Source organism: Petaurus breviceps, unplaced genomic scaffold, assembly GCF_028583685.1.
Source record: "Petaurus breviceps papuanus isolate PSGF00001 unplaced genomic scaffold, PetGlider_PUasm1.0 688, whole genome shotgun sequence".
NCBI lineage: Eukaryota > Metazoa > Chordata > Mammalia > Diprotodontia > Petauridae > Petaurus > Petaurus breviceps.
Window position 1 is genome coordinate 17,643,714 of NW_027186457.1, and position 19,748 is coordinate 17,663,461.

The window sequence follows — 19,748 nt, forward strand, 5'->3', positions numbered from 1 at the left end:
TCTATATTTACTCTGATCTATGTGACCATCCATTAAATAACTGAGTTTTTCCATGTGTAGACCCCCAGTCTCTGCCAGACTCCAGAAAATGTGTCTGGGCTTCTAATCCACTGAGTAGATTGAGGTCATGAAAGGAGTGTTTATTTCTCCCAGAGTCAGCAAAACTTACTCAGGACTCTATCCCTGCTTTACAGAAAGGGGGGAAAGGGATTGGGAGTGCCTCTAAACAAAATCTATTTAAACCAAATGTTCATAACATGAAATTCTCATTCCTCTGGGTGATTTTCAGTAATGTAAATCTATACTGGTGTCAGTGTATTCTTGCCAATTAGGTCCCTCCTAATCTAGAAAAAGAGTCAGCAGCTGATTTGGAAAAATATTGCTGCAAGAAATAAGGATAAACTGATGGGAAAGCTGGGCTTGTATTGTCTTTACCCAGCTGCTCCAACAGACTTGCAGAGTCTAAATCCTCAGGGAGCCAACAGTGAAGGAAAAAAAGACATACCCCTCCTGAAAGATTTAAGATAGTACCGTTCATCTGGAGTTGGAGTGGTTGAGTTTGATTTCCACAGGACTTAACGAATTCTGTGGTCTATTGGGGTTAATGACTTCCAACTTAATTTCCAGCTCTTTATCTCTAGCCAACACTGATTCCTTCTCTAAAATCTCATAACAATGTGTACCTCTTATGGAATTTATATAATACTATTTTGCATTGCAAGTACTGGTATGTCTATGTTATCTCTCTACTACAGGCAGAGTGATACTGAGGCTTGAGTGCTGGGTTTGGAAGCTGGAACACCTGTGTTCAAATTCTGACTCTCCATTTGCACTTTTAGCACCAAGCACAGAATTCTTCTGAACCAGGTGCAGAAAATCATACAATTTTAATTATACTAGGTACTTAATAAGTGTTTACATTACAGAAATACATGGGGCCTAAGAACATTTACAACTTTTTTTTCCTTTTTTTTAAGTGTCTATCTGCTGGTTTCTGGCCTAAAGTGGATTAGCCTGTCAGGCTGTGAATACCACCCTTATTCTTAAATCTTCACACTCAATACAAGTTTGACTCTCTTAAATCTGGGATCTATGGCACATGGCTACTGCTTAGCCAATGACGAGATAAACACTATATCTACTTGCCAGAAGTTTTCAACCTGACAGTGGTCCTTCTAGCATGTTTCAGAAACCAATGTAAAAATATATGATGTTTACAAAATTTAATACACATTTTCACGAGCCATTTTCTGAGTTATACAAATCCATCACTGTTTTATTAGAAAATAAAATACAAGGGCCAAAATCCCAGCTCTTCTCAAAAATGTATTTAATGAATTATAGCTCAATAATATGTCCTTTATATTTTATTTTAATAGAATTTATTAATCTTTTGTAAAATTGCTATTGAAGTGAATAATACAAAGTACTGTTTTCTGTACAAGGACCCATGTCACTTAAGTTCACAGCATCCTAGGCCAAAGGCATCAATCTCTGCAGGCTGCTGACTTAGAAAACCACAAATTAAAGTTATCTAGGTTGTATAGTATTTTTACTTATTTTGTTAACCATTTCTCAATTACATTTTAATCTAGATGGGGCTTCATTCAGGAGTGGTGGACCATGGGAGTTTGACACCTCTGCCTTAAGCTACTCCCCAAAACTGAACATGAACATGACTATCTTCACTGACAAAGTGAAACTCTTCATCCAGCAGTTACATATAAAATGGTATTACAGGCCCACTCCTTATCTCTAATTTTAATAGCAGATACATACCTCCCAGAATAATAAACTAGAGATTAGTAGCATAACACCCCACAACAGCTGTATGGTGAGCTCCAAAAAGATTGGAACTCTCCCAGTCATATCATGGAGTAAGACTTTCTTGTTGAGTCATTTCATTCATGTCCTACTCTTTCCCACCTCTTTTGGGGATTTTCTTGGCAAAGGTCCTGGAGAAGTTTACCATTTTCTTCTCTGGCTCATTTTACAGATGAGGAATTGAGGAAAGCAGGATTAAATGACTTGCAAATTTCCATAGCAAGAAACGACTCCAGACACAAGCTATCATAGGAATTCTGGTTTAAATAAACATATTAAATATATGTAGAGAGACTATATGAAGTGACCCAATATTTTTAACTTCTTTTAAATATCATTATTTAACTAACAAGAAAGCACAGTGACTTATACTTGTCACCCACTAAGTAGTCATTATGCCTTTGCTGAAAGCTTGGGCAACCAAATCTATCCCAAGAATGAGTTGAACACTTTTAACTATCTCTGACCTCCATAAATACCAGAAAGCCTAGAAAAATCTGAATTACTTCATCTCTCAAGGGCGATTTTAGCCCATCAGCTAAGAAATGGTTGAGAATTCAGCTGCTTTTCTTATGTAAGTATTGAGTTCTGAGGAAATCAAGAAAATACAAAAAAATCTGTATTTAGAGAAAAATGGAAGAGTAAATTTATGAAGCCTTAAATTATGAGGCTCACTTCATTGAATCCTGGGGAAAAGTATTTATCAGAATAAATTCTCTATTAAATTATCTGTATTATTCAACATTTAAGCGTTTTCTGCTTAAATGTATGCCCTCCTAATATTTTTTTTTGTTTTGCTTTGTTTTAAGGATTCTTTTCAGTGGTATCAGAACCTTATTGTAAGCTCCTTGAGAACAGAGAGCATTTCTGACTCTTTCCATGCCAGGGCCTAGCATAGTGTCCATAGAAGTATACAATAAGGAAATTAATCGTAAGCATCTACTGAGATCCTTCTCTTTGTTTATAGCCCGATATTGATGCTGAAGAATATTCCTGCACATGGAATGTATTAACTTTTTTAAGTAATTGAGTTAAATAATCCAGTAGTTAACTATGTAATCCAAAGGATGCCAACTATAAGAGATCAAAGGAAGGGGTACTCACTGAGGGATGAAGGTGGTATACAACTGGAGGAAACAAAAGGGTGAAAGAAAAAGCATTCCAATTAAACAGAAGGTATGGATAACAATTCAATAAACATATTTAGTACCTATTCTGTTCAGGGTACTAAGAATATGATTATGTAAATGAAAAAACACACCACCTAATCTCAAGGAATTTACAACATGATCTTAGAGGGAGCAGTAGAAAGAGGAATTGGGGAAAGAGGGATGAGAAGGGATTGGGAGGGGGGAATAAATCCAAATAACTAGAATATAAATTAAAATATGGAATTTACATAGGAGATGTTGAATAGAGATCCAAGAAAAGAGATATCACTTCTCTATTGGGAGTGGTGTAAATCAGGCAGGTGTCACAAAGGAGAGTTAGGTAAGAAGGTCTTCAAAAGAAGCTAAGGTTTTCAGTAGGTGAAGATAAGAAAGTCCATTCTAGGACTGTAGAATTGTAGAACAGCATCTGCAAACATATGGAGATGAGAGAACACAGAATTAAAGGTTCTCTGATTAGCCATAAGCATGCTGCCTCTTCCTCCATTAGGGACTGAAACACCTCTTTCTTAGACGCAAACCAGAAGGTTAAGGGATGATGCCTTACAGTTTGTCAGGCCAAGCTTGATCTGGTGCTGTCCTGGCCTAAACCTGAAGAACTCTGGGTCAGCCTCATCCTGATTAGGCTTCAGAGGAGACCCTGAGAGAAGGCTTCTGTACCACAGGGTATAGTCCATTTGTCCATCTGTCAAGTATTTGCTAAACACCCACTAGAGCTCAAGCACTGGGGATACTGATGACATTAAAGATATCCATACTGTGTTTCATTTAATACCATAAAGCCAGTTCAAAAGACTTCTGATGAATTACAAGGCAATTGGTGTATAAACATAGTATAGGAATGTTGGTACTTAAAGAAAACTGTCTCTTTAATAAGAAAAAAAGAGACAAGACCAAAGATGTTCTTGATTCTTAGCTAAGCAGATGAAACCTTCAGTCTTGTAAGATGGTGAATCTCTCCCGTCTGTACCCTCTGTTACACTGAGATAAAAGGTCCCTCTCAATATCATCTGTGCATGGTGGAGGACTGCCCCATCCACAAACGCCCTATAAGCTCAATCTGAGGCAAAGCTGAGCGAAAGCATGCACCCAGCTCCCAAGACAGCGAAATCCTTTGCTCAGACTTAATATGAAACCCTGACTGATGGTTCTCTCCTCCATCCCCTCTTTTCCCTGTCTCTCATCTTAATAGTTGTGCCTTTCTACAGATAGTTAACAGAGTGGGACAAAAACACCAATTTATATCATCATTGTCAGTATTCACAAGGAATGGCAGCAAGGAGATGCAGGGGACAGAAAGCAGGGCCTGGAGCCAGACATGAGTTTAAATCCTGACTTGAACACTTACTTCTTGCTGTGTAATTCTAGGTAACTCTCAGTCTCTCAGATTCCTTATCTAATTATAGCACTTATCTTACAGGGCTGTTGTGAGGATTAAATGAGTTAATTAACATGCATAAAGCATTTTGTAAACATTAAAATACCATGAAAAATGCTCACTAGTATAGATATAATTATAATCATTATTATATGGCCTGCTGAGGTGTTTATCAGTCATGCTACCCCCTTAATGCTAGTGCCTTTCCTTGACCAATTATCTCAAATTTATCCTGTGTATAGCTTATTTGTACATAGCTGTTTGCATAATAATAGCTAACATTTATATAATGCCTACTGTGTGCCAGGCAGACATTTCATTAGGTGCTATTATGGTCCCCATTTTTCGGATGTAGAAACTGAGGCAAACAGAGGTTAAGATCAAAGAGCTACTAAGGCTGGATTTGAACTCAGGTCTTCCTGACTTCAGGCCCAGCACTTCATTCACTGTGTCACACAGTATGCATATTGTCTCACTCCTTAGATTGTATGTAAGCACCTTGAAGGGAGGGGCTGTCTTTTACCTTTCTTAGAATCCCTAGTGCTTAGCACAGCATATAAGTAATGTTTATTGACTGACGACAACTGCCCATAACACTAAATCTGGCAATATCCAACTGTAGAAGATATGTCAGTCCCACCCAGGCAATTTACTCTGCATAATACATAAAGATGACCAGCTTTCCAAAGAATGTCTTCTGACCTCATTGGTGGGAGAGCTTGGGTTGGATGATTATAGTTCAACTTTCCTTGGGTTGATACATAAAGCACAGCTAGTAATTTTCTTCCAAGACTGCCTGAAAACATTCTAACCTCTTCCCCAAACTTTGCTCTTTCCCTCCCCGCCAAACTCCACTGCTTTTCATAAGGGATTCCCACTTTTCATTTAAAACATCCTCCAAACTGTTCTTCAAACATGCTCACAGTCCTGGAACTTTTTTTTAATTAAATATAGATTGAATGCATCTAAAGTTTTAATTTAATCAAATAGAAGAAAATAATGTTATCAACTCCATAAGGTAGGAATGCTTTCTTTTTTTTTTCAACTCACTTTCTTCACTTCAGTCAATTCTTTAATGTAAACTGAAAATCTCACATCCACCCAACTACTAGTGAACAGACTAGTGAAAGCAACACTATTAGGCAATTATATACAGAAGTTCAATTAATCTTTCTTGGAAAAGCAACTGTATTCATGGCACGATAATATTAGGAATTTCAAGGCCTTCTGGAAAGATAAAGTTGGGGAGAGAAAAGAGAATCATATACAATCATTGCTACTTTATTTGCAGAATGAGAAAGACCCTTCTCATATTTGGAGAATTTAAAATGAATGAACATAAAAGACATAAATCAATTTTAAGACTAACTATAGCACATCAAATAGGGAAGGAGCAGAATACAGATGACTTGACTTGCAATCATTCAAACAGGAAAATCTGGCTTCAGATTCTTCCCTGACATGTGCTATGTGTATGACCACAAGTAAATGAGCAATCATATCATAATTTTCAATCTGCCAGTCTAAGTGATAATATATTCTATGCTTGTTTTTGAGGTTTGACTGTGTCTGCAGCCACATTCCTGAGATAGGATAACTTCCGATAGTAACAGCATACTTTTTAGACTCCCCAACTGGTTTGGTCTGCTATGCCCACACTAACAGTTTATATTTAATGAACAAGCAAATATCATGTCAATTTGTTCATGTTGTGAACAAATAAAAATTACAGAAAACCTTTGGGTTTACAAGGGTATTTATTCATGATGCCCTATGAGATAAGGAGTCAAAATTTTACTATCTCTCCTTTTTATCATTCTGCATGGAGAACTGCTTCTATCTGGATAACATAAGCTGCCCTCTGCAAAATCTTGATGCTATTTCATAAGTGTTTGGCAATTGACAGCACAAAGACCTTTAACAGCTTCCATCTTCTGTAACAGGTATGGCTCTGACACCAGCTCACATCATTCTAAGTCAGTTACCTACAAAGAATCAGCATAACAAATTCTAGACCTGGGGGAAAAGAGGGAGATAGAAATCTCACAAGCAAGAAACTGTCAAAGAAGAGAGTATCATTCCAATTTCCTTTTTAGTCTAGACTTCCTCATGGGACTAACTTGCCTTCTGTTAAATTTTACAAAGTTAATTTTAAAAGCTTTTTTTAAAATTCATTTTAAATAATTAATACCTACAATAACCTATTTGGAAACAAAATAAGCATTAGCATTAGTAACAAAGGCCTATTCTCAAATTTAATGTAGTATAATAATTATCAACAGAAACTCTTTTTTTGATATTCAAGATATCTATGTAGCTAATGATTATAATTATTACTTAATTAGAAAATAACCAGGGAAATTAATTAAATTCTAAGATAGTATATAATGCTTAATTATAATTGGACCCCTTATCCATCTTCAAAATTTAACATATTATATATATACATATATGCATATATATACATATACATATACATATATATATATAAAACATATCACAATCACTAATAGGTAATCATATAACAATACCAAGTCTGGCTTTTCCAAATATACTAAATAAAGCATTTGGCTTTTTTTGTTTTTTTGTGTTGGTTTTGGTTTGTTTGTTTTTTTGGTCAATGGGGAGTGCCCTAAGAAGGAAACACCATCTACTCTACCCATATTAGTTCATTTTCTGCAACTTTTATAAAATTATATGGAATACCCAAAATTCTTGAGCACTAAGACTTGATATGATTTACAGCCAGTATGTATTCAGGGGTGACAAGGCCAAATCTTCACAATTCTGATAGTACCTCAATTAGGGAGGGAGGTGTGTGTGTGTGTGTGTGTGTGTGTGCACGAGCTCACAGTTACGTGAGTGTGCATTTCTTCTGACTCTCCAGATTTTGCTACTGTACCTCAGTTGCCTTGATCCCCCAGAAATTCCCTAAACCCCTACAGCACTCTGGCCTTCTCACCCTGAACATCCTTTAGTTCTCTATGCCCCTTCTCCCACTCATGAACTTCTCCCAAAAATCTTCATTTTGAGGAAGTGCCTAGGACTTGCTTCTTCTGCTAGTCTCTAACACCCTGCTCCGCCGATCTACTTTTCAGTTCCCTTTTACCTGTGGTTTCCTTCATTAGAATGTAAGCTCCTCGAGAGCAGGGCTTCTTGTTCTTTTCTATTGGCATATAAACACACAGTATAAAGACTAACACACTGTGAACATTTAATAAATTCTTGCTGACTTCATGAAAGACTTTGCAAATTAAATCATTTTCCAGTAATATTCATTCAATCATCAACCTAAATGGCTATCACCTAAGATCTTAAATCATTGAATTTAGGCTTGAATGGATACTGAACACAGAAGGAGAGAAGGAGGTATGGAATTCAAGCCTCTTATTTATTTTTACAGATGAGGAAACCAAGGCAGAGAGCAGTGAGGTGATTTTCCCAAGGTCACTATTAAGTGCAGGCTTGACTGCTACACTATTAGTTCAAGTTGATTTAGGAAATGAGTCACTTATAGATCCTTCAACAGTTAACAAAAGGAGGTTTATTTAGCAGTAACACAGATGGATATTTAGCTATGTTAGCCAAGCACATACCCTGAGTAGATATACTGCCCTCCTCCCCTCTTGCGATCTCCACACAGACACTCATCTGGTCAGCAAGGTAGGGCCTCATTTCCAGATGGGTGGACCATTAATGCCATTAGGTGACCAGGAACCCCTATCAATGTAACCAGGGGTTCCCAGGGAGGGACAGTTGCCATGGGCTGCTCAGTGTCTAGCACTAAGCATGATCAGAGATGTTAATAAGAAATGACCAGACCATGTGGGTAGTTCAAGGAAGAACTATGAACTCCATTTATTGATTCTTAGGACAAGATTTTTATAGAGCAAATGAGACAAAGAAATAGCATTCACGTTTTCTAATCATTACCTAGTCTGTTATATCCTGGAAGCAGCACAGAATAGATAATTTGATAAGGATTTGTTATCTAGGAGACTAAAGTCTTGGGGTAGAGCCTTTGATCACAAAACTCAAACAACATCCTTCTAAGTGTAGCCCATATCAAAAGACCCAAGAAGCAAGCTTAACAAAAAGCCGCATCTCGAAAGGCCTTCTATACAGGACACTGTAGAGATTTTTATCTGAGTCCTGGATCAGGCCTCCTTGGTTCCCCACAGACTTGTTTTTTTGCTTTTTTTTTTTTTTTGGAGGGGGGAAGGTAGGGCAGTTGGGGTTAAGTGACTTGCCCAAGGTCACATGGCCAGTTTTGTGCTAAGTGTCTGAGGCAGGATTTGAACTCAGATCCATCTGACTCCAGGGCCAGTGCTTTATTCACGGTGCCACCTAGCTGCCCCACCACAGACAGTTTTATTGCCTTTCAGGAAAAAAACAAAAAAACAAAAACATAACTCTCCTAAGTCACGGAGGTGACGTCACCTCAGCAAATAAATATTGGTCTTTTCACAGTCATGCAGATTAAGTTACAAGCCCTGATATCGTCACTGTTCCACTATACCATTCTGCCTTTGTATTATTCTGTTTTGATTCCCATGAAAAAATACAAGAATGGTCAAAATGTAGTCCCTGTCTTCAGAACTCACAGTCTAGCAGGGGGGAATATTAACGAGATATATTATTTTCTACTAAAATCAAAATGAAATATCTTTAGCCCTGGTAAAGACCCCAATTGTATACCTCTAGACTAGAGGTTCTTAACCATTTTTGTCCCATGGACCCCTCTGGGCAGTCTGGTGATGCCTTTGAGCCCCTTCTCAGAATGTTTTTAAATGTATAAAATAAAATATATCAGTTTACAAAGGAAACAAATTTACTAAAATAGAAAGATTTTTTTAAAGTAAATTTTAACTACAGTTTAAGAATCTCTCTTCTCTAAAAAGTAAGCGACAGATTGCTTGGGATGTTTCTCTATATTCTGAGTTTCTAACACATAGTAAGTGGCTTAATCAATGTATCAATGATGATGGATCATATTGGTCTGGGATAACTTAACAATCATTTAACCTCTTTCAAAGTATAATAGGAACCAAAGAAGAAGGAAGAAAACTGAAATTTGTGCATTGCTTTGCAACTTGTAAAAATATACTAAGAATCAACCCTTCTTCCATTTCTTCCACACCTATCCTTAGAAAGCACTTGTGAGCTTTTCTCTTCAGATTTCTTCTTCTTGTACAAATAAATGATCCATGGACAAAGTACTCCTTAAAATTGAAACTGTGGTATATCAGTCTAAAATTGTTAGCAATTTTTTCCCCCAGAGGAATACATTTTTCTCCCAAGAACTGGTTTTTATTCCTTTTTGTTAAAAAAAAAAAAGCCCAAAACACATCTACATATATACATTTGTATATATGTATGATGTGTGTATATATAAATGTGTGTGTGTTTATATGCATACACACATAAATTAAAAAAGTAATTCAGGAAAAGGGCTAGATTGTCTTTAGCTTGTATTTCAATCATAAATAAGAAGAAAAATCATCAACTATTCCTTGCCCAGAACTATTATAATAACCTACTAGATTCTCACTAAGTGAAAAACCCTTTGTTATTGTATTAATAATGGCCAACATTCATAGAAAGCTCTAACCTATGAAATGCACTTTACATACCTGATCTCATGGAAACTTCACAGTTATGGTAACTTAGATTTTATAATTATCAGCGCCAATTTATGGTAAGGATCATAATGGTTTAATGATTTGCTCATAGTTAAATATAGTAAGCAACAGAGATGGAATTCAATCCAAATCTTCCTAAATCTAAGTTCAAAGTTCTTATCAACTGTACCAAGTCACCTCACTAAATGAAGTCTATAAATTCTTTAATCTGAATTATTTTAAACATGTAATACATGAATCTGAATGGAATATAAAACAAAAGTTACTCTAAAATCCCTATAACAACACATAGGAAGGACTTTTAGAAACAGAAATTGCCTAGCCTTTTAAAAATGGTTAAAATACTTGTAGTGTTCAAAAGGGCCAAGGAAATATCTAAATCATTTAAGCTACATAAGGGAAGCATATTATACAACCACAAATAAATCATTTGAATTACAAACAGCATTAATTCAATAATCTTCCTTCCGCCACACAATGTGGATACATCAATAGCATCATTATCAAATGCAAAGAACAGTGATGATGGATATCATGAATAAAGACAGAGCAAGGACTAATATTGGATAAGATGAAAAAACAATTAACATGGTCATTAAGCCAGGCGCTGTCTGCAGTTTTCTGGCTAAGGATGGGTAACTTAGCTTAAGCAGGACCCTGTGCTTTGATCACTGTTCTCATTAACCCAGATCATACTGACTGAAGCTATTTCCCTGCAATGAATTCAAGAATGAGAGATTTAAATACATGTGAAATTCAGAAAACATTTGTACTAAAAGGCACCTCTGACTACTAAAGAGGCAAAAGATCTCTCTCATTCCTAATTATGAGGTTGATAATAAAGACCCTAAATGGGGGGGAAAAAAGTGCTAATTGGTCTTGCCTAAAATGGAGAACACTGGCCCACATTAACCCAATTTTCATTAGACATAAACACTTTTGAGGCTCCTTTTACCCAGAGATCAAGGTGATTTACAACCTTTTAATCATGCAAAGACCAGTAGAGAAACCTGAGTGAACAGCAAATTTGAGTCAAATCTCCCTTTCAGAAGATGAAACAGAGACACTATGTTTGAATGCAGAAAGTCATCAGAAGCACTGGAAAAAACGAAAATGAAAAACAGGCCTTCTAATTGCCCAGAGCCAGAATGCTACCGTCTCAATCAGTACTATTCAACTTTTTCTGGGGGAAAAAAATAGCAACAGAAAGTTAAAGAATAGCAGTTCAAGAGAAGTTCTTTCTCTAAGCTAGTCTTCATTCCAGTAGATTTCTTTTCCTTCTATTTTCTAATTTTTTTTCTAAATTTAATTTGACACTATTTTGTCTTTGATTCGCCATCTATATTTTTCATTCCCATATACCAACAAAACAATTTAATTATCCAGAGCCCAGAGTTCTAAGAAGATAGTATAGCCATCTTTCTTATTTGGGGTGACAGAGCACATTGATATGTTGCATTACTCTGCATAGAAAGAAAAGTGTAAGGGTAAAAACATGGTGACGTGGACAAAGTCTGGGCCGGCAAGTTAGGACTCCAAGTTCCTCTTTTTGGTTGCATGCCATCAACCCAAACAGTGGGTGGACTGAAACATAAACTTGGCTCCAGATCCCGTCACATTTTACTGGTATCCCTCAAATTTTAATTGCCAATTTTCCTTAGTAGGTATGGGTAAGTCTTCCCTTTATTCCCTCTCAAATGGGTTAGATTCAATGGTTTCTAAGATTTCTTCCAACTATGAATGTCTATGGTTCTATGGTTCTAAAGCATACAACATCATATTTCAAAGTTTACAGATGAACTTGGTTTGAAATAAATGTCTGAAATTCTTTTCTATTTCTGTTCTAATCATTCTAAATATCTACCCAGATCTTATGAGACATAGTCAAGATGTCTGAGACATGCATGGTGACCCAAGGCATAGGAGACAGATATGTTTCAAATGCTTTGTCTGAATGAAATAAGTCTGTCCCCTCCTACTCTCTTCCAGAAAAGTTTGGAGGGATCAAGAAAGATGGAAGTGGAACCTGACCCACTGGGAGTCAGCTCGGAAGACTCTTTCTGGAAAAACACTTTATTAAATGGTGCCAAAAACTCATTCTTTTTTATATCATGCTTATAAAAAAAATTCTGGAAAAAATATGATCATTGGTTATTAATAATATTCATAATAACAAACATTTACATAGTAGGTTAAAGTTTGTAAAGCACATTGTATACATTATTTCATTTGATCTTTGAAGACAACCCTATAAAGTGATACAGTTGTTATCAACAACATTTTACAGGTACATAAACTGAGGCTGAGGAAAATTAGTGATTTTCCCTGGGTCACAAAACTAGTAATAGTCTGGTATAGGACTGGAATCAAAGTCTTAAATGACTTCTAATCCAGCATTCTGACTTCTTAAGGATGATTTAACCTATTAGCTAGTTTTTCATTCTAAGAGAGAATATACAAAAGAATTAGAGACAACAGGAAAAACATGAAATCCTTCAGTAAATGACCCATCAGTCAGCAACTCAGACCTGAAATCAGTAGAGGACCCTACAATGGAATACATGTGAAAAAACATGGAGTGCAGTGGAGAAGGCATGCTTTAAAAATTATTTTATCTTTCTCATGATATTACAGAACCACAGAACATTATATTTGGAAGTGAACATCTAAGCCAACCCCTTTATTTTACAGACAAGAGATGTCTAAAGTACAGTAGAAAGTGGCTTGAGGGGTCAAAAAAGGAAAAAGATGAAATCACACCCATTTGCATCTTGTTCTATATTCAAGACCCAGGTTTAATCTCATTTTGAGAGAACAGGAAAAGAGGCACAGTTTGTAAATCTATATAACTACTTAGCTCGCATCTAATAATGCTGAATACTAAATTTATAGTACTACCTATTAAAATTCTGCCCTGGAAGGAAATGGAATACAATCGACCATGTACAGGTTATATTAATGTACATTTTTGTTATATTCCATTAGTTTGTCAAGCTATTAGTATCTCTCTCTCTCTCTCTCTCTCTCTCTCTCTCTCTCTCTCTCTCTCTCTCTCTCTCTCTCTCTGTCTCTCTCCACACAGACACATACACATATGGATAAAATATCCATTTTTCTTATCATTGGCTACCATTACAAACTGCTTTATAAAATTGATCATTTTTTTTCCTGGATACTGAACCATAATCTAATTTTCTCAATAAATTGTTACCAATTGTGAGGCTTTTAACATGTTCTAAATACATTCATCGTCTTTGGAAAGCCCTCATCTCTGAAATTCCTTTGCTCTGGGTATTATAACACAATGCAATTTAATTACCTATCACATCTGGATTAAAATATCTGAATGAATCTGTAGAATTCATTAAGTCACATGACCTGAGCAACACACCTGGAATTAGGAAGCACTGAGTTCAAACCTGGCCTCCTGTGATTGATGAGAAAGTCACTTAACTCCTCTTTGCCTCAATTTCACCATCTGTAAAATGGGAGTATTAACAGCACCTACCTCCCAGCATAGTTGTGAGGACCAAATGAGATAATAGTTGTGATTTAGCATAGTGCGTAGTACGTAATAAGCTCTTCACAAATGTAAGTTATAATTATTATATAGAAAGGGAGAGGGAGGAAGGAGAGAAGAGGATAAGATTAGGAAAAGGTAATTAATGTTGACAGTACCCATGAACTCAGAAACTGCAGAAAAGGGATGCACTACCTATATATATATATAAACACATACACATACATACACATATATGTTTATGTGTATATATACACAGAGATATAGATATGTGTATATATGAACTTTCCATATATGGCTATATGCATGTATATTTATATATAATATCTAGATAGATATGTGTATTGTGTGTGTAATAAAACCATAGAACATTATATCTGGAAGTTAACATTCAACCTAACTTTATTTACAAATATTTACATATACATATATATGTCTGTATATACAGGTAAAGAGATAAAAAGTTGATAATACACACAATACACAATTGGTTGTATTGAATAGAATTTGAATGTGTTGTAAATTTGAGATTCTGTAAAGTAGTTTATTCTTCTTCAAACTAGTTGGTAAAAAATTCTGCATCTGAACTTCTGAAGGTATTTATTTACCTGTAAGTCTTTTTAGGTTTAACACTGATACATTTTTACATGGAAACTCAATTTAGATTTACGGGAGCCACGAAAGGTTCAGAAATCTAACTAGAAACTGCCATATACAATTGCCAAAGGTGGGGGGGGGGGGAGGTGTAAGGGAGGGGTATTTTAACCCAAGCAGCTCTCAGAGGAAACCTAGAGTCTCTCAGGGCAAACAAAGCTGGCACTGTGGGTCAGGAATGTAGAAGAATGAACAGTTTAGTTCATTCATGTCTTCAGGATCTTTTGCAAATGAACAAAAAAGTGAATGCTACATGTATTAGCCCAAATATTACCTACTACCCACTAAAGCCAACCCTGAAATTGCAATTTCCTTCCTCATGTTTAAAGACTGCTTCAGCAGACAAGAGCCCTTATTAACTTCCATAAAAGAGTGGGTCAGAAAGTATTACCAGATTTTAAAAAAAAATCAGTGCAGCTGAGAAGTATTTTAAAATGAGATCTAATTTCAGAAATGGATCAGAGTTGAAAGTTGGAGTTCGAAGGAACTGGGGGAAAAAGGCAGGGAACTCCGCCGACGTCTCATCGCCAACTAATGGCAAAAGGACGTGTTTTGACAAACATGTGTTGGGCGCTTCCCTTTAAACTAGATGAACGTAAAAAGTTTTGTTTTACATGCACTGGACTGGACTCTTCGCTTGTAAGCCAGCTCCTGTGAACAAGGATAGTAGTAGGGGGGGCCGGGGAGGGAAAGAGGGAGAAAATCAGAGGGAGAAGGGTAAAAGGGGGAGAGGGAGAGAGGGGGAGAGGGAAAGAGGGGGAGAGGGAAGAAAGGGAGGAGAGAGGGGGAGGGGGAGAAAAGGGGAGAAGAAGAAGGCAAGCTACAATCCAAGCCTTGAAGAAGGAAATAAAATAAAGGTCAGAGGGAGGAAGGAGGGGTAGAGAGTCTACTCCAGCCAGCCGAGTCCCCCTGGAGCTAAACCGCGGCGGCTAGGTGGTGGGAAGCGAAGCAGCCTAACAGAAAACAAGCCCTGTGGTGAGGGTTGTTCTTGGCAAGAGCTAAGTGTTACAGGCTGCTTCCTGGGGCGCGGGGAGGAATGGGGCGCGGGGAAGAAAGTCACCATCAATCAGCCCATTGATCCGCAAGTTTAAGTCCTCTGGGCAAGGCGAAGCTCGTACTTTAAGGGGAGAAAGGGGGTTTGGGGGCACATTACCCCTGGATGAAAAAAGAAAGCAAAAAGAGGAGACAGAGGAGGAAGGCACCAGAAGAGGCATGTGAGTCCTGGGGACAGAAGACTGAATGAAAGCCTCCCAGCTTTGGTTCAGATGGAACCCTCCAGGCAAAGCTAGGCATCAACTTGGGTATTTCACTTACAGCTGCAAGATCTGGAGTCGGTCAGGTTTCCCCAGAGTAGAGAACTGCACACATCACCTGGGTGGTAAAGCCCATCCCACCTACCTCCAGAAGAGTGGTCCCTTCTAAACAGTCCTGCAGCAGTAGCCCGGGAGACCCCGAGTCTGGGGGAGCTGGAGAGGCGTGTGCATGAGGTCCACCTCTCCTGGAAGGTGGGGAGCACTCACCTGTGGGGATGATGGACAGCTTCTGGTCTTCCGCAGCGGCGCAAGGCTTCACAAGGTGTAAGGAGAGGGCCAAGAGGAGGATGGGGGGCTTGAGCTTGTCTTTCGCCATCTTCACCCCTCCGGAGAGAGAGGTCCAGCTCGGGTCTGCAAGGAGCAGCCGGAGCAGCCCGGGAGCTCTCCTACGCCCCCCTACTCCCCTACTCTGCTGTACTTCTCGCGAGACAAGGTCCCCCCACTCCACCCCACCCCCAGGTCCGCCCGCCGGCCCGTGTGACAGATGCTGAAGTCCAGCTGCTCAGCCTCTGGGTGGGGTGCGAGAGGCGGGTTCCAAGCGTTGCCCACCCTTCGGTTCAGCAACAGAGAGGAGAAATGGGGTAGTGAAGGATATGGGGACGGGGCGGGTAGGTAGAGACAGATGACTCAGTCCTGTCCGTAAAAGGTAGAAATATCTCGCCCAGCCTAGCTGGGTGCAACCGGCAAACTAACTTCCAACCTCCAGATTCACTGCTGGAGGGTAATTTATAACTTTCCCGGGCGGGGGTGGGAGGGGTCAGAGCCTGGGCTGTCCATCCCCTCCCTTCTCCTCCCCCTCCCTCTTCCCATCCCTTTCCACCTCCTCCCTCCTGGCTATTGGCCGCAGGACTGACACTGAAGAGTCTGTGTAAGTTTCTCCGGGTGCGCGCCTGGACGGTTGGTGGGTGGGTGGGTGGGTGTGGGGCATCTGTCCGTCTCCCTCCCATTCACTTTCCATTCCCCTGTGTCTGGGTTGTATTTGCTCACCGCGGACATTATTTAAAGAGCTGGCTGCAGCTACGTGTAGCAGAGCACGCAAATCTGCCCGAACTCTGGGAAGCCTGGGGAGAGTGAATAAAGGGGTGGGGGGAGAGGGAAGCGGAGGGCAAGTAGGGACTGGCTTCTCTCTAGCTCGGTGAGAGTGGGTCAGATGGCAACTTTCAGTTTTCTGCACTTCACCAGGCCCATACTGGATCAGAATTCAGAGGATCTGAAAGGGTAACTGTTTGTTTGTTGGTTGTTTTGTTTTTATAACCCAACTCCCTTCTTTTACAAATGAGAAAACTGAGACCCAGAGAGGTGAAGTAACCTGCCCAAGCAAAGTCAGCATCTGAACTCAGAGCCTCTCAATTCCTAATTGGGGCCTGTTTTGCTCACTGGCCAACAAGTTTCCATTCCTGTCCCTAACCCTACTACCCTTCACTGAACTGGGACCCAGATAGTTCCCATGCTTTGAGAAAAAAAAAATAAATAAACTGTTCTCAATAATACAGGGGGCAACATTTCATCACCCTATAAAAGGAAATATTTAACTTGTATTTAAATCCGTATAAAATGAAAGTTTTATTGTCTCATGAACGTTTCTTCTTTCCCACTTTCTGCCCTCAGTAAGGAAGCTTACAAATTCAGAAGACTTGGAACACTGGAATCTCTTAAACTTTTTCAGTTCTGGGTGGAAAATTTCTCTGAAAGGAAAAAAAAAAAACACCTGGAACCGTCCTTCCTTTTTGTGGTGCCTCTTGTTATATTCCGTGTTTAAATAAAGTTGGAACTGCCTGTCATTTAGCTTATTCTGGCCTACTTTCTCTTCTGGTCCAAGGTACATTTTATAAGCATGGGCATATGCCAATAGAATGTTCTATAAAGGTAAAACATGGAAGTTTTCCAAGAGAAGAACAAGTTATATATACAGTCCATGAAATTAGTTGAAAACACATATAGTGCTTAGAAAAAGACAATCTGGTTATTTTCACATCTTAGTAAAAAAAAAAAAATCAACAGAGCCTAAAATAAAGGTATTAAGTTGAAATGTTATTAATAACTAAGAAACTGAGAAGGGAGAGGAAAACTTCACATAAGAAAATATCCCTTTACTGATATGATCATTGTTAACTGTTGGTGCCTCTGGTTCAGGTATCATAAAAGGGATAAGGAAAATATATAGAAGATTCAGAGAAATATAAAAGAGAAAGGAACTTGGGGTCTATGGAATGAACACACACACACACACACAGCCTATGAAGAAAAAGAAAGAAATCATGGTCCTTTAGTCTGGAGAAGGAAAAGCTGAAGAAAGAATGTCTCAGCTAGACAGTCAGCAGAATTACTTCACCCTGCTCAGGAGTGCAGCTCTTGCTGACTTTCCATGCCCCTTAACTTCTGGACCCATTCCTCCTTGTTTCATCTTGCCTTAGTGACTTCCCTGGACTTCAAGTCAGAACACCTGGCTTTGGGTTCTAGTCCTCCATTTATTTCATTTTCAGTTTGTCCATGAACAAATCATTACCTCGTTTGAAAAATGAGTGTTTTATTTTTTTCAATACCTTTTTCACAGGGTAGTTGTGAAGACGACATTCTAAAAATAAAAAAAAAGCTTTATAAATGCAAACTATCATCATTAGCCTTCCTCTGCTTAGACCTGTAGGATCTGCTAAGTAAGTTGGCATAACATACAAAGAACTGTGGGTTTGGAGTCTGAGGATGTGGGGTTTTAATCTAATACTGACTCTGCTGTTTATGGTAAATTTGATTTGGAGCATGACACTTTAAGTCTCTGGGCCTCATCTAAAAAATCAGGTGATAGATCCATATAGAGCTAGACCAGACCATCTCTTACCAATCTCCAAACCAGGTATGTTTAAATTGGGTTCCATGAAAAGTTTTTTTTTCATCTTTTCAATAATATTTTATTTCCCCCCAGTACATGTAAAGACATTTTTAACATTTTTTTTAATTTTGAGGGTTTTTTAAATTTATAAATATTTTGATAAATGTATTTCAGTATGAAGTGGACAACCGAGAAACAGGACAGCAAAGTCAATTATAATTTGATAGGAGTGTTTATTAAGCAGCTGATAACTGCCTCCCCCCCAGTAGGGAAGGCAGCCTCCAGTCTCCTGAAAGATACATTTTTATAGTGTAATATGTTGCTAACAACAAAATGTGGTTGGGGGGGGGGGTACCATTTCTAGTAAAGTCTTGGGTACCTAACAAGAACAGACTTGTATCTGGGGTATGTTTCTAGCAACACAGGTGAAATATTCCCTCACTATTACAGCCTATTAGGTGGTTTCCAGAGAACCTGGTAGGGGTCCCCTTCTAGCAGGGGGCTTTAGTGTATAGTTTCTAGTGGGCACTTCAAGTATACTTAGTTTCCTTTGTGATGCTAGGCATTTTATTTTATGCATTTAAATATATCATTCTGAGAAGAAATCCCATAAACTTCATTGATTACCAAAGATATCCATGAGGCAAAGTTTATAAGCCCTGTATCTATATCCTATGCTCCCATGACCTTTCTTGGAAGCTAGATTTCTAGTCCCGATCTCCTGGTCAGCCTTGACCCAGTGCCATGTATATCCCACTGTATGACATTCACAGCTGCCTGCTCTGTTTGGTTTTTTTAATTCCCAATTCCTTGGAGAATTCCAAATGATCACTGTTTTATTTATTTTTTTCTTTTCTATTCATTTCTGTGTTAATAACTACAATGTCAGGAATGTTCTAATCATCTTATTCTTTAGAGTTTTCTAAAGAGCTAGTCAGCTTTCTCAAAAAGGCTTCATTCAACCTCCATTTAAAAGTAAAATATTCCCTTGGAGAGCCCTCTACCTATGACTGCCTACTGGGTAGTCTGTCCTCATGACATTTTTTTGCATATATCCCCTTGTCTCCCTTCACACTCCTTCCAATCTGGGTTCAGGCCCTTATCACCCTCATCAGACTCGAACTATTGCAGCAACCTGCTGCTGGGTCTTCCTGCTTTCCACTCAGCTATGAAGCTGATCTTCCTAAAGCACAAGGCTGACAATGTTACACCCTCTGTCTCCTGCAGTAGACCTTTAACAAATGTTTGATGAATAAATACATAATGCTTTATACTTGTATAGCATAGTGTAACTTTTGATCTTCACAGCCTTGTGAGGCAGACAGGACTTAATTATTTTCCACACTTTACAGATGAACAAACTTGTCACATCACCAATAAAAGGAGGAATCATAAATAGAACTCAGCCTTCTAGTTCATGA

The 19,748-nt window shown here is 38.3% G+C and overlaps 1 protein-coding gene and 1 long non-coding RNA gene across 4 annotated transcripts in view; one reads left to right on the forward strand and one right to left on the reverse strand.

Annotated features, from left to right (window-relative positions):
• The window catches only part of PLOD2 (procollagen-lysine,2-oxoglutarate 5-dioxygenase 2), a 110,476-nt gene extending 94,469 nt beyond the window's left edge, over positions 1 to 16,007 (reverse strand). For both annotated transcript variants that reach the window (XM_069104705.1, XM_069104704.1), the window contains exon 1: positions 15,708 to 16,007. In XM_069104705.1, the coding sequence (XP_068960806.1) occupies positions 15,708 to 15,816 (109 nt within the window). In that variant the 5' untranslated portion in view covers positions 15,817 to 16,007. The remainder of the gene's footprint in view (positions 1 to 15,707) is intronic.
• On the forward strand, positions 16,007 to 17,287 carry LOC138174395 (uncharacterized). 2 transcript variants are annotated; one of them, XR_011171700.1, is made up of 3 exons: positions 16,007 to 16,368; positions 16,683 to 16,718; positions 17,109 to 17,287. It is a non-coding gene; the product is annotated as an uncharacterized lncRNA (long non-coding RNA). The 2 variants fall into 2 exon arrangements; XR_011171701.1 differs by having other exon boundaries at positions 16,329 to 16,368; positions 16,632 to 16,718.
• The last annotated feature ends 2,461 nt before the right edge of the window (positions 17,288 to 19,748 follow it).